The sequence below is a fragment of the Pelodiscus sinensis genome, chromosome 1 (genome assembly GCF_052426305.1).
Source record: "Pelodiscus sinensis isolate ZL-2025 chromosome 1, ASM5242630v1, whole genome shotgun sequence".
Taxonomy (NCBI): domain Eukaryota; kingdom Metazoa; phylum Chordata; order Testudines; family Trionychidae; genus Pelodiscus; species Pelodiscus sinensis.
In genome coordinates this window covers 72,832,724-72,844,916 of record NC_143052.1, presented here as the reverse complement: position 1 = coordinate 72,844,916, position 12,193 = coordinate 72,832,724, and the positions used below count along the sequence as shown (strand labels likewise).

General features: G+C 45.7%; 1 protein-coding gene across 8 annotated transcripts in view; it reads left to right on the top strand.

The window, feature by feature from the left end:
* Positions 1-6,694: 6,694 nt before the first annotated feature.
* PPP1R12A (protein phosphatase 1 regulatory subunit 12A) overlaps positions 6,695-12,193 on the top strand; it is a 177,693-nt gene continuing 172,194 nt past the window's right edge. For 4 of the 8 annotated variants that reach the window (XM_075932387.2, XM_075932351.2, XM_075932358.2 and 1 more), the window contains exon 1: positions 6,695-7,060. In XM_075932387.2, coding sequence (XP_075788502.2) covers positions 6,824-7,060 — 237 coding nt within the window. In that variant the 5' untranslated portion in view covers positions 6,695-6,823. The remainder of the gene's footprint in view (positions 7,061-12,193) is intronic. The other 4 variants (XM_006118485.5, XM_075932372.2, XM_089780059.1 and 1 more) reach the window with 1 other exon arrangement.

The following is a 12,193-nucleotide window of genomic DNA, read 5'->3' as shown; positions in this document are numbered from 1 at the left end:
TTGGCCCACATTTATGATGGCACATGGTGCCTATTGTCAATGAAGGTTCGAGTTATGACGCTCCCAACTTGCAACACTTCCCCAGGAACCAATCGCGTCACAAGTCGAGGGTCACCTGTACAAACACTGAGGCATCTATAATCACTTGTCATGCTTGAAAACTTTGGTGATTTACATATTATTTAAATCAGCTTCTCTACTCAATGACTGGAAGTGACATCAATTTTTTAAAAGGGTTTTAGAGGTGATCCCAGCAATTATAGGCTGGTAAGTCTAACTTAGGTAAGGGGCACAATGGTAGAAACTATAGTAAAGAACAGAATGTTCAGACACACAAACGTAATTTGTTGGGGAAGCATCAACACAGTTTTTGAAAAGGGAAATCGTGCCTCATTATTCTACTAGAATTCTTTGAGGGTTCAACAAGCATGTGGACAAAGGGGATCCAATGTATGTAGCATGTTTAGATTTCCAGAAAGCCTTTGACAAGTTTCTAACCAAAGTTTCTTAAACAAAGTGAGCTGTCATGGGATAAGAAAGAAGGCCCTCTCATTGACTGGAAATTGGTTAAAAGACAGGACACAAGAGGGTAGGTATAAATGGTCAGTTTTCAGAATGGAGAGAGGTAACTAGTAGTGTCCCCCAGAGGTCTGTACTAGCACTAGTTCTATTCAACATATTATTAAATGACCTGGAAAAAGGGGTAAACAATGAGGTGGAAAAATTTTCAGATGATACAAAACTATTCAAGATAGTTAAGTCCCAGGCAGACTGAAGACCTACAAAAGGATCCCTCAGAACTGGGCTAATAGGCAACAAAATGGCAGATAAAATTCAGTGTTGATAAATACAAAGTAATGCACACTGGAAAATATAATCCCAATTATACATATAAAAAGATGGGGTCTAAATTAGGTGTTACCACAGTGATGGGGTACAGTCACAAAAGACCGCTTGGGGCTTCTTCCCAGTGTGCTTCTCACTACCCTGTCCTGATGGGCCAGATCTGGTCTCCCCCAGCCAAAGCACAGAGCTGAAATCACACCCCCTGCCCTCAGTAAAGAACAATGCAGACACTGAATCACATCAACTATGAAAAGAATGCAGTTTCAGGCACTGGATCTAGGAAACCAACCCTCAAATGGGATCAGAACCCCAAATAAATCATTTAGGCAAGCCCCATTTAACAATGAAAGCAGGATGTATACAAACTGATTGCTCCCTCAGGTAACAATTATTTACACTGGTCTAGATAGTAATTAAAAGTAATTGTATTAAGTACAAACAGCAGGATTTAAGAGGTTGCAAGTTGAAATGGATAGAGCAAAGTAAACTACAAATTTAAAACAGATGAAAAGGCATAGCTAGTTCTAAGCTTATGGCAAACTTAGCCTAAAACTGTTCTTATCTCCAACCCACAGAAGATCTTTTTCTCCCTCCGGTCTCCGGCTCCTTTTTGGGCGTCTCATGCTAGCCAAAGAACCTGAAAACCTTGACTCTTAAATAGACTTCCTTTAGGGAGGGAATTCTGTTTCTACATTCTCCCCTTAGCTGGAAAATTACATGGTCAGACCTTCTCAGCTGGGGTGGTCACATGTCTTTCTAAGACCAACCATTGCTTAGACTTAAAGGACAAAGGAGTTTGTTTATAGGTGATCAACCAGACATTGAGGTGTATGAGCATGGGAAACACCCTTGATGGCTTTCATTTGCACATTTAAAACCATAAACCATTCCCTACCCCCATATTTCTAACTTTACATACAAGAGTGATAATACACCAAAATAAAATATATAGATCCAGCAGATTGTGACATTAAAATTGATGGATTACATGGGATATTTTGTTCAAAGCATATTCGAGTTATGCATATTAGTACACATAAGACAATTTCATAATGCATGGGGGGCAGGGACCATCACAACCACTCAAGAAAGAGACCTTGGAATCATTGTGGATAGTTCTCTGAAAACATCCACTGAATTTGCAACGGCACTCAAAAAAGCAAAGAGAATATTGGGAATTATTAGGAAGGGGATTGTGACGGGGCAACCCTGCCCCACATTCAGGAATCCCTGGCGCCCGCACTGTACCGGGAGTGCAGGGCCTGGCTTACCGCTTGCGCCGCATGTTATCGGACCGCGGCTCATCCTGCGGCCTGCCGAATCATTTGAAACCTGTCTTTAGAGCCCTGGGCTGGGACTAGGGTTACCAGGTAGTCTTAAAAAAAATAAGGGACATACTTCATGTGGGGGGAAGGGAAGGGACCAGCTGGGAGGGGAGCGGGGCTGGCTGGGAGGAAGAAGGAGGGGCGGGAAGCAGAGCTAGCAGAGGAGGGAGGTCTGGGGCTGGCTGGGGGAGATTGGGGGGAACGGCCTACGGGAAGCAGAGCTGGTTGGAGGGGGAGGGTGGAGCGGGGCTGGTCGGGGGAGCTCAGGAGGAGGATGGGAGAACTGGCCACTAGAAGTAGCGCTGGCAGGGGTGCAGAGGGCTGGCCAGGGAAGATCAGGAGGAAGAACCGGACGGTGGAAGGTAGAGCTAGTGGGGGGGGGGTTGGATACAGCGAGGTGGGCCGGGGGAGATCGGGAGAAGAGGGGAGAACTGGCCGCCGGAAGCAGGGCCGGTGGGTGCAGCAAGGTTGGCCAAGGAAGATCGGGAGGAGAAGTAGGGGAGAAACAACTGGCCAGCCAGGAGCGGGGGCGGGGAGAGGGGAGAAGAGCGTATTATTTGCCATTTTGTTGCCCAAGCAGTTAGTTTGGTGAGAGCTTTTTGAAGCTCCTCACAGTCTGCTTTGGCCTTAGCTATCTTGAGCAGTTTAGTATCATCAGCAAATTTTGCCACCTCACTGTTTACCCCTTTCTCCAGAACATTTATTAATAGATTGATTTGGATTGCTTCCAGTACAGATCGTTGGGGAACATCATTCTGAAAATTTACCATTTATTCCTGTCCTTTGTTTCCTATCTTTTAACCAGTTATCAATCCATGAGAGGACTTATATATGGCCCTCCCAAATTCATGGTCTATTTTGGTCAATTTCAATGCCATAGGATTTTGATAAATGTAAAAGTCATGATTTCAGCTATTTAAATCTGAAATTTCATGGTGTTGTAATTTTAATGTTTTTAACCCAGAAAGGAGTTTTGTGTGTGTGTGTGGTAAGGAGGGGTCCAAGATTATTAGCGGGTGTGTTGCAGTACTGTTACCCTTTATTTTGCACTGCTGCTGGCGGCAGTGCCGCCTTCAGAGCTGGACCCCACTGAAGAGTAGGGATGTACAATCCTGGTTAATCAGTTAACTGGTTAAACCAGGGGTGGGGAACCTTTTTTGGGTTGGGGGCTGTTGACCCACAGAAAAATCAGTCAGGGACCACACACAAGTGAGAAGCAAAGTCAGAAGCCCCCTGACTGAGAAGCAAAGACACTCCCCACATTCCCCTTGAACAGCAGAGCCTAAGGGGGCCCTAGGCTAGTAGATTTTGTGTGCTCCAGCCCTGTGGGTGGCAGGGAAGCTGGAGCACCACCGTGGGCTCCCCAATGCTGAACCTCGGGGACCAGATTCAGGCAAGCCAAGGGCCACATCCAGCACCTGGGCCTGAGGTTCCCCTTCCCCACCACCATTAAACATCAGTTAACCAAGTGGGATCCAGACAGGGGACCACTCCAGCCTAGCTGGAGCAGTCCCACTCCCACAGTAGGGCTGCTGCTGCCTCCCCGCTCCCACCAGAGCAGCGCTTACCTGTGGTGGGCTGGCCTCTCTGCAGAGAGAGGCTGCTCTGGACACCAGCACAGCCCCTGCCTACAGGGTGCTCAGGACACCAGGCAGGGGCTGCTCCCAAAAAGAGTAGTACCTGTCTGCAGTGGGCTCTCTGAGTTACTCATGCCACAACCAGTTAAGCTTTCACATCCCTATTCGAGAGTGACAGCTCCTCACTGGGAGCCCAGCTCTGAAAGATGAGCTACCAACGGTACCATGCAGAAGGAAGAATGGCAAGATACGGTATTACTACCCTTGCTGCTGTTGGCTGGGCATTGCCTTCAGAGGGCAGCACCTGGCCAATAGGTGCTTCTCTCTGCATGTCCAGCTCTGAAGGCAGCATAGAATGGTGGAAATACCACAAGCCCCCTAAAATAGCCTTGCAGGGTAAGCCCCCTAGAACGCCAGGCACAAGGTCTGAGGCAACGCCCCCACCAGCTCCACCTTGCACCTGCTCTGCTTCCTGCTGCTGTGGAGAACCCAACTGTAGCAGGTCGGGAGAGACCAGCACAGTGGAGCAGGCTACCATGCCACTCTGGCCCCCTCCATCTGCACAGTGGGCATGTGTGTGGGGGCGACCACTGCTGCTGTCCTGAACCAAGCTCTGTAATGCTCCAGGTCCCTCCTGTCTATAGAATGGTTGGGATGGCTACAGGGGTTTGGGGTTGGCAGGCTCCCAAAAGCACGTAACCTTGCAACCCTCCTGCTGCAACTCTCTTTTGGTCATGACCTCCTATTTGAGAAGCAGTGGTCTCCCCCATGAAACTTGTATGGTAGAGGTAAACACTAGGGCTACATCTACATTGGCATGATCTTGTGCAAATACTCTTTGACGCAAAAGCATCTGTGCCAGCTTAGACGCTCTCTTGCGCAAGAACGCTCCGATGGCCATTTTAGCCATCAGGCTTTCTTGCGCAAGAAATTCATGTTGCCTGTCTACACTGGCCTCTTGCGCAAGAAAAGTTGCGCAAGACGGCTTATTCCTGAGCGAAAGCATCATAGTTCTTGTGCAAGAAGCACTGACTTAATACATTAGAACGTCAGTGTTCTTGAGCCAGAACTCGCAGCCAATGTAAACAGGCAGCAAGTTTTTGCGCAAAAGCACATGCTTTTGCGCAAAATCATGCCAATGTAGACTCAGCCTAGGGCTATATCTACATTCAAGGCTTCTTGCGCAAGAACATCTTGCGCAAGGGTTCTTGTGCAAGAAGTCTTGCACAAGAAAACGTCCACACTGCCATGTGCGAGCTGTGCTTTTGCGCAAGAGCGCCCATGGCAGCGTGGACGCTCTCTTGCACAAGAAAGCTCTCGTGGCCATTTAGCCATAGGGCTTTCTTGCGCAAGAAATCCCTGCAGAGTGTCCACACCGCCCTCTTGCGCAAGAGGCCCTCTCTTACTATGCCATACTGTAAATTTCCTTGTGCAACAGCAGGTGGCCCGTGTGGACGCTCTGCGGATTCTTGTGCAAGAATTGCCATACTTGCGCAAGAAGCCGTGAGTGTAGATACAGCCATACACACAAAGAAATTTCATGGATGGAGACCACATTTAATGGTCAGTGATGTGTTTTTCATGGCTGTGTATTCAGTAGGGTCCTATTGATATGACAGAGAAGAGAATAAAACCTATTGGGCTGATGGCACTTCACTACTACTGTTTTGTATGACGAAGCTTATGTCCAAATAAATGTTAGTCTTTATTTAAGGTGCCACAGGACTCCTCATTTTTTTGGATATAGGCTAACACAGCTACCCCTCTGATACTTGTCTTAATGTAAATTCTTCTTGCCTAATATTACTTGGACACATCAATCACCAGAAAATAAGTTTGATCAGACTGAATAGCAGCTGGAAAGAAAAGGAGCCTAATAAGGAAAGGGGTGAATAACCTTGCAGTATTTGAGGTTTTGTGAATGGCTCACACTATAGTTTCTTATAAATGCAAATTCAAACTCCTCTCTAAGCCCATATATTCCCCCAAGGGAGAATTACTTGAGGACAGCATAGCTAAAGAATAGAGCCCACTTTATGGAGGGCACAGGGTGAAGAACCCAAGGCGAGGCTGCTGTAAATAACGCAAGCACGCTGCTTTGCACGCTTTGCTCTCCCAACTAGGGATATTACATTTTGACTAATTAACTAATCAAATAGGTGATGGGATTTTCATTGACTATTTGATTAGTCCATAAGGATTAGTGGGGCCTTCCTTATGGACCCCCAGCAGGGAGTCCCTCTGACCCCAGGCTTCATGCCAGCACTTCCGCTTTGAAATGTGCAAGTCCCCACTAGGGCTCTTGTACATTTCAAAGCTGGAACTCAGCTGCTGAACCCTTGCCCCTCCCATGGAGCTGGAGGGAACCTGCTTTTAAGCCAGCCCCCACCCCACCCCCCCTCAGCACTCCCTCCTCTTCCCCCCTTGCTGCCTCTTTGTGACAGCAGCAGCAAAGGGGGAGCGACTAGTCGATGGACTAGCCGATGAGCTTTCGCTTATATCCAATAATCTACTACCCCAACCCCGACTCCCTACCTTCCCCGAGCGCTCGCGCACGTTGGCCCTGCGCGCCGGGCTCCCCTCACCCTACTCCCGCCTGGGAAGCCCGAGCCCTTCCCCCTGAACTGCTCACCCCGCCCGCGCGCCTCTCTCAACTGCCTTCGGCTACCGCCTACCACAAGGCCCCGCCCAGCAGCTTCCTCCTTAGGCGCGCGCTCTGCGTCACCCACGGTGCTCCCCTTCAGGGTCCCTGTGCCCCTCCGAATGTCACCACCCTCTGGCTACCGCCGCTGTTCTATCGCGGACCGGCCTCTTCCGCCCCCTCCCCTGCGCTCAGTCAGAGCCTCGCCCATAGCCCCTCTGATCTGACACACCAGCCATCCAAGTCCCGCCCCTTCAGGAATCTCGCGATATTATGCTAAAGTGCCGGGCGCCGCGCCCCCTCTCCGGCTCTTTCCCTCTGGGCGGGTGAGCAAGTGCGGCGGCGGCGGCCGGGTCGGCCGCGGTGTTCTGTGGGATAGTGGTGGATAGAGGCTCTCCTCGGTGCGGAGCGCTAGGGCCGGGCAGGAGCGGGGCATGAAGATGGCGGACGCCAAGCAGAAGCGGAACGAGCAGCTGAAGCGCTGGATCGGCTCCGAGACCGACCTGGAGCCGCCCGTGGTCAAGCGCAAAAAGACCAAGGTGAAGTTCGATGACGGCGCCGTCTTCCTGGCTGCCTGCTCCAGCGGGGACACGGACGAGGTGCTGCGGCTGCTGGAGCGGGGCGCCGACATCAACTACGCCAATGTGGACGGGCTCACCGCCTTGCACCAGGTCGGCCTCAGCGAGGGGGAGCCGGGGCTGGGCCTGGCCGCGCGGCACCGGGGCAGGGAGCGGCTCTGGCGGGCTGGGCGGGGGTGGGAGCGGGCTCGGTGCTTGTGGTCCAGCACGGAGCGGAGGAAGGGGAAAGGTGCTTGGCTCCAGTTCTCCAGCGAGGGGTCTCCCCCAGGCTGCCGGCCCGGACAGATGCATCGGCCTTGTGGATGCTGCTCGTTCCTGCTAAACCCTGGGATCGGCCCCTCTCTGGATGCTGGAGACTGAGCCCTTTCCTCTGCCCGGCTGGGGGGATTCGGGGTCCTTCTTGTTTCTTTCCCCCAGAGATAGTGCTGGTGGGACCCCCTGTCCGTGGCGAGCATTGGGGGTGTCCCTGGTAAAGCGGGGTTCTCCGAGGCCCTATCCGCTGAGAGTCCGGGCAGGAGAAATGCTGCTCGGGAGCGGGGAAGGTGACAGGAAGACCCTGGAAAGGGGAGATGTTAGCAGGTGGGGGTGATGGGGTGAGAAACGCGGTCACTCCATGTTTGCTGTTAACATCGCCAACATTTCTGTCGCTCCGATCCCTCCAATTGTTCTGCTGTTTAAAGGATGAAATCTGCTGATTATGAAGGCGGATCATTTCTCTCTGATTTCTAGGCGGGAATTAATGTTTTGTTGTTAATATAGTAACGTCTATCAATAAGAGACAGGCTTCTTTCTTTACTGGTGGTTTCTACCGCAGTGTGAAAGCCCCACTCTTAGGTTAGCAGTGTTTTTACAGTGTATATTTCCTGCGGTGGGAGGCTGTAAGAAGGGGCAGGTTTGTATATGTTTTTGAACTCACTTCGAACTTTCATTGAGGGTGGGGGAATGGAAAGTGGCCGTGAAATTTCTCAAAATGGATGCTTTGTACATGTTAAAGTTTTATAGCAATCTCATTGGAATCTCAAAATGTTAGCCAAATAAGGAAAGGCAGTGGTAATCCAGTGATAATGTGGGTTTGCCTGAATAGTTTTTGTTTCTTCAGCAAACCAAAAGCCATAGCAGCATATTAAATTCATTGAACATCAAAAAAGCAAGAATAATCTCTTTGATAGATGCAATTTTCAAAATAAAAAAATGAATCTCAGTAGTTTTGGAAAGATTTGGTAATTATGAGCTCTAGTTTGATCAGGTACAGATCTTTTCAAAATAATTCAATGAGGAAATTCAGAGCAGTGTTTGTTCTTTCTAAACAGAAGCTGGTGACTTTAGTGTGCAGTAAACTCCTTCATAATGAAATAAGTATGAGGAATGCCTCATTATTTATTGTAATAGAAAACAGTAAATGGATTGCTGAGACCTTTTATGCTTTTAACTGATTTTATACTTTTACTGTAATGCAATGTGTATCTAATAACTTTACTGTTTCCTGTACAAAAGTTGTCACCTGCCCTTTCACTAAATTAATAGTCTTGATAGAATTGGTATGCTTCCTACTGACAAAAAATAAAAACAAGAATGAACATGACCAGTTATGGGATAATCATTATGTTTGTGTTATGGTAACATGGTGATACACTCCTTAATTTCAGTGTATATTGTAATACTGTATATGGCAAATTTAATATACTGTAGCTTCATTTAATCAATCTGGAAATTCATAGTCTAAAGACGTACCTTACTTACAGACACCATACTTTCTGTGGTTAGATGTTAATATGTAAAAAGACTTTCAGGTACTTTTAATACTGAGAACAAAAGGACAAAGTCTTGGTTTTAATGAAGATTGGTAAAACAACAAAGTAAAGAATAAGCTTTCTCTGTTTTGACAAGTCTGAGAAGCCTTTTTAAAAACCAAATGAGAGGAGTTTTTGCCAACTTTATGGTACTGTAGTGCAACATTTTTACAACTAATGTCATCTGTACCTCCATGCTGTCAGATGTTTGCTCCACCTCAATGTGCAAGCTGACCGCAGAGCGGAAGATCAAGTTAGCTGCAGATTTTTTTTCTTAGAGTTATGCTAAAGTAGTCATTACTCTAGTGTCACTGCTATGATAGGGCTAAAAATGTTTTTTTGAGGCGTTAATCAACAAAAGTTGAAAAGCAAATTGGGAAATTTCACTGTGAAATGATTGTTTTATTAAGGTAGCTTAGTAAATGATTGTATGTTTACCCCAGTCCTCTCAGGAAATGTATTGTTTGTAGTGCCCCTTTAATCAACATAGTCTCTAGTTTACCCACACTTCTCTATCATACACTTGTGACAAAATAGAAAATGCTGGACACCTACTCTAAAATGAGAATTGCTGTGATAAGTAGGAAACATCTCAAAACTTTAACACTTTGCTACTGTTGTGATTTCAGTAATGTTGAAAGCCCTATTGTACCTAGGATTTCCTATCACTTCCATAATTTTTAAGCACTAGATCAGTCAATTTAGATCTGACTATCCTTGTGAAATAATTACCTGTAGGATGTGTAAAAGGTAGTGATTTATGCTCATTTTTGGATCTCTTTCTTGTCCCCCATAGTCATCTATTTCTTTTTCACATTAACTGTGTTCTCCTGTCTTGAGTGATTCACAAATTATGTTTTAGTGCACTAAAGCAGGAGCATAAATGACTTTTCTTTTGGTAATATTTTCACTTAGATATATATACGGCAGTATAGGAAAAAGGGGTGAGAAACACTGTCCTTCAAAAGCCCTGATGGTGGCTTCTTGACACTTTTTGCATGATCTTATAGGGTAGTTTCAGGGTTGTGTGTGTCTTTGTATGTGTATAGATATAGATATACACACAATGGCGCTGGATGTATAATTTCCAGTTCAGAAGTATACATGCTAGCTTTAACCAGAGTAGTGAGGTAAAAATAACAGTGTAGCTGTATGGAGTGAACTGACTGCCTGAGAACAATCCTGTTTAGGCTGTGTCTGGATATATGGATATATTTGGGCAGGTAGATAGGTAGCCACTGTGGCAGCAACAAACCTGTGCTTTTTTTTTTTTTAAAGCATGTGTGTCTGCCCAAACTGGAAATAATTCCTTCAGTTTCAGTGTACATGTCCTCTGTTTCCATTGTGGCAATAAGTTGTGCTACCAGCCAAACCACTGGGTCATCCATTAGCCAATCTTTTCCAGTATTAAGGCTCAAAAGCTAGTTGAGTGGAGTAATAAAACTTGTGGGATGAACTAGGCGGGGTTTTTGTCCCTCTTCCTGAATAACAAAACAAATTCTTAGTATGCTTCTTATTCAGTATGCATTTTAAAGGGCAACATGTATTGCAGACATTTATTTGAGATGGAAATTCTGTAAGTGCCTCTCTCCCACACACTGCCAACACATTTTATTTCTCATATGATTTGACACTAATTGCTAACTTCATTTTATATTTTGCTATGCAGAAGGAAGGCATGGTGCATGTTAAGTGCACTTCTGTTTTAAAAGGATGCAGCATTTTAAATTACATATAAATCATACTTACCATTTATATTCCAAGTAGCATTTAAGCTTGCTGTTTGCAAATTAGTAAAGAAAAATATTTGTTTTGCTATGTAGGTTAGAACAGGTTGTCATAATGTTCTCTTTTGATTTTAATGATGTTGTGTTGGTATTGTATAGTACTGGGTTAGCAGTGGCTAACTAACAACAACACTACAAATAACCCCGGATGGTAATAGACCTGTACAGTGATTTCTTTTTGACTGATAAAAGGAAAGCTTGGAAATGGTGCTACATGCCTTGCATGCTAGTTATTATTACTTTAAGTTAATTGCCCCCTTTTTTCTTTCAAAGAGATGCAGTTACTGCTTATTTATGGTAAACATATAGGCTACGTCTACACTGGCCCCTTTTCCGAATGGGGCATGCTAATTTTCAACTTCAGAATAGGGAAATCCGCGGGGGATTTAAATAAAGATGTCTGCCACTTTTTTCCGGCTTGGGGAAAAGCTGGAAAAAAGCGTCTAGACTGGCCCGATCCTCCGGAATAAAGCTCTATTCCTTCGAAGTAGGAATAAGAGATCCTCCGGAATAGAGCTTTATTCCGGAGGATCGGGCCAGTCTAGATGCTTTTTTCCGGCTTTTCCCCAAGCCGGAAAAAAGCGGCGGACATCTTTATTTAAATCCCCCGCGGATTTCCCTATTCTGAAGTTGAAAATTAGCATGCCCCTTTTGGAAAAGGGGCCAGTGTAGACATAGCCATATACTTGATCACTCATGCTGACATAAGCATTAGTACTAATTGTCATTAAATATCTTGCATGATAGCCTTATCTCTCTATAGTTATTTGATGCCAGATTGAAGGACTGGAATTGTGTAAAAGGGTGCTTAAAAACCAGTGATTGAGATGTGGATGGGCTCACTGGAATATAGAACCCCTTCGCATCCCTGGGATAGGAGGTATATCAAGGATAGGGGACACAACGTGCAGCATAGCAGCTCTTTTGTCAGGGGTAGATTACAGCCATCTAAGTCCTTATGACCATTTAATCTGCATTAAGGTAAGTGCTGCAGAGCAATTTGCGATCAGAATGATGCAAAAATGGCTCAAAGCCACTTTCACACCCAGCTCTCTTGTTTCTGGTAACACTACACAGTAGAGGTTAACAACCTGTGGTCCGCGGACCCCTTGTGGTCCATGACAATACTGCAGGGGTCTGTAGAAAGTTTTAAAAGTACGGGCTCAATCCTTTTCTTTTTCTTCCCCTTCCACCCTCCCCCACCGGGGTTGGGGGTTGTGAAATTTTAATAGATTGAAAAGGGGTCTGCTTGAAAAAGATGGGAACCATTTTTGTAGAGTATTTTAGGGGTAGCAATTTAAAAAACCTTTTTTTGGTCATTGTGCTTTTTTTTTTTTTTTTAGCATGTGTGTCAGTGTGGTCAACAAAAGTGGGGTAATTGCTTTTACTTCTAGGTTTTTAATGTTCCATTGTCTGACTTCATACTAAGAAATATTGTATTTAAAAATTAATTATAATGTAAAGAAATGAGTGGAAATACTTCTGCTGGCCATACATTCTGTAAAACTTGTTCTTTTTCCGGAAATGGGAATTGAATAGCATAATACTTCAGTGTGACCAACCTAATATCTTAAAATAGTTAACTCTTAATTGCCTGACTTCTATGCTTAATTTTGCAACCTTAATATTGCATTAATAAAGACCTCTCT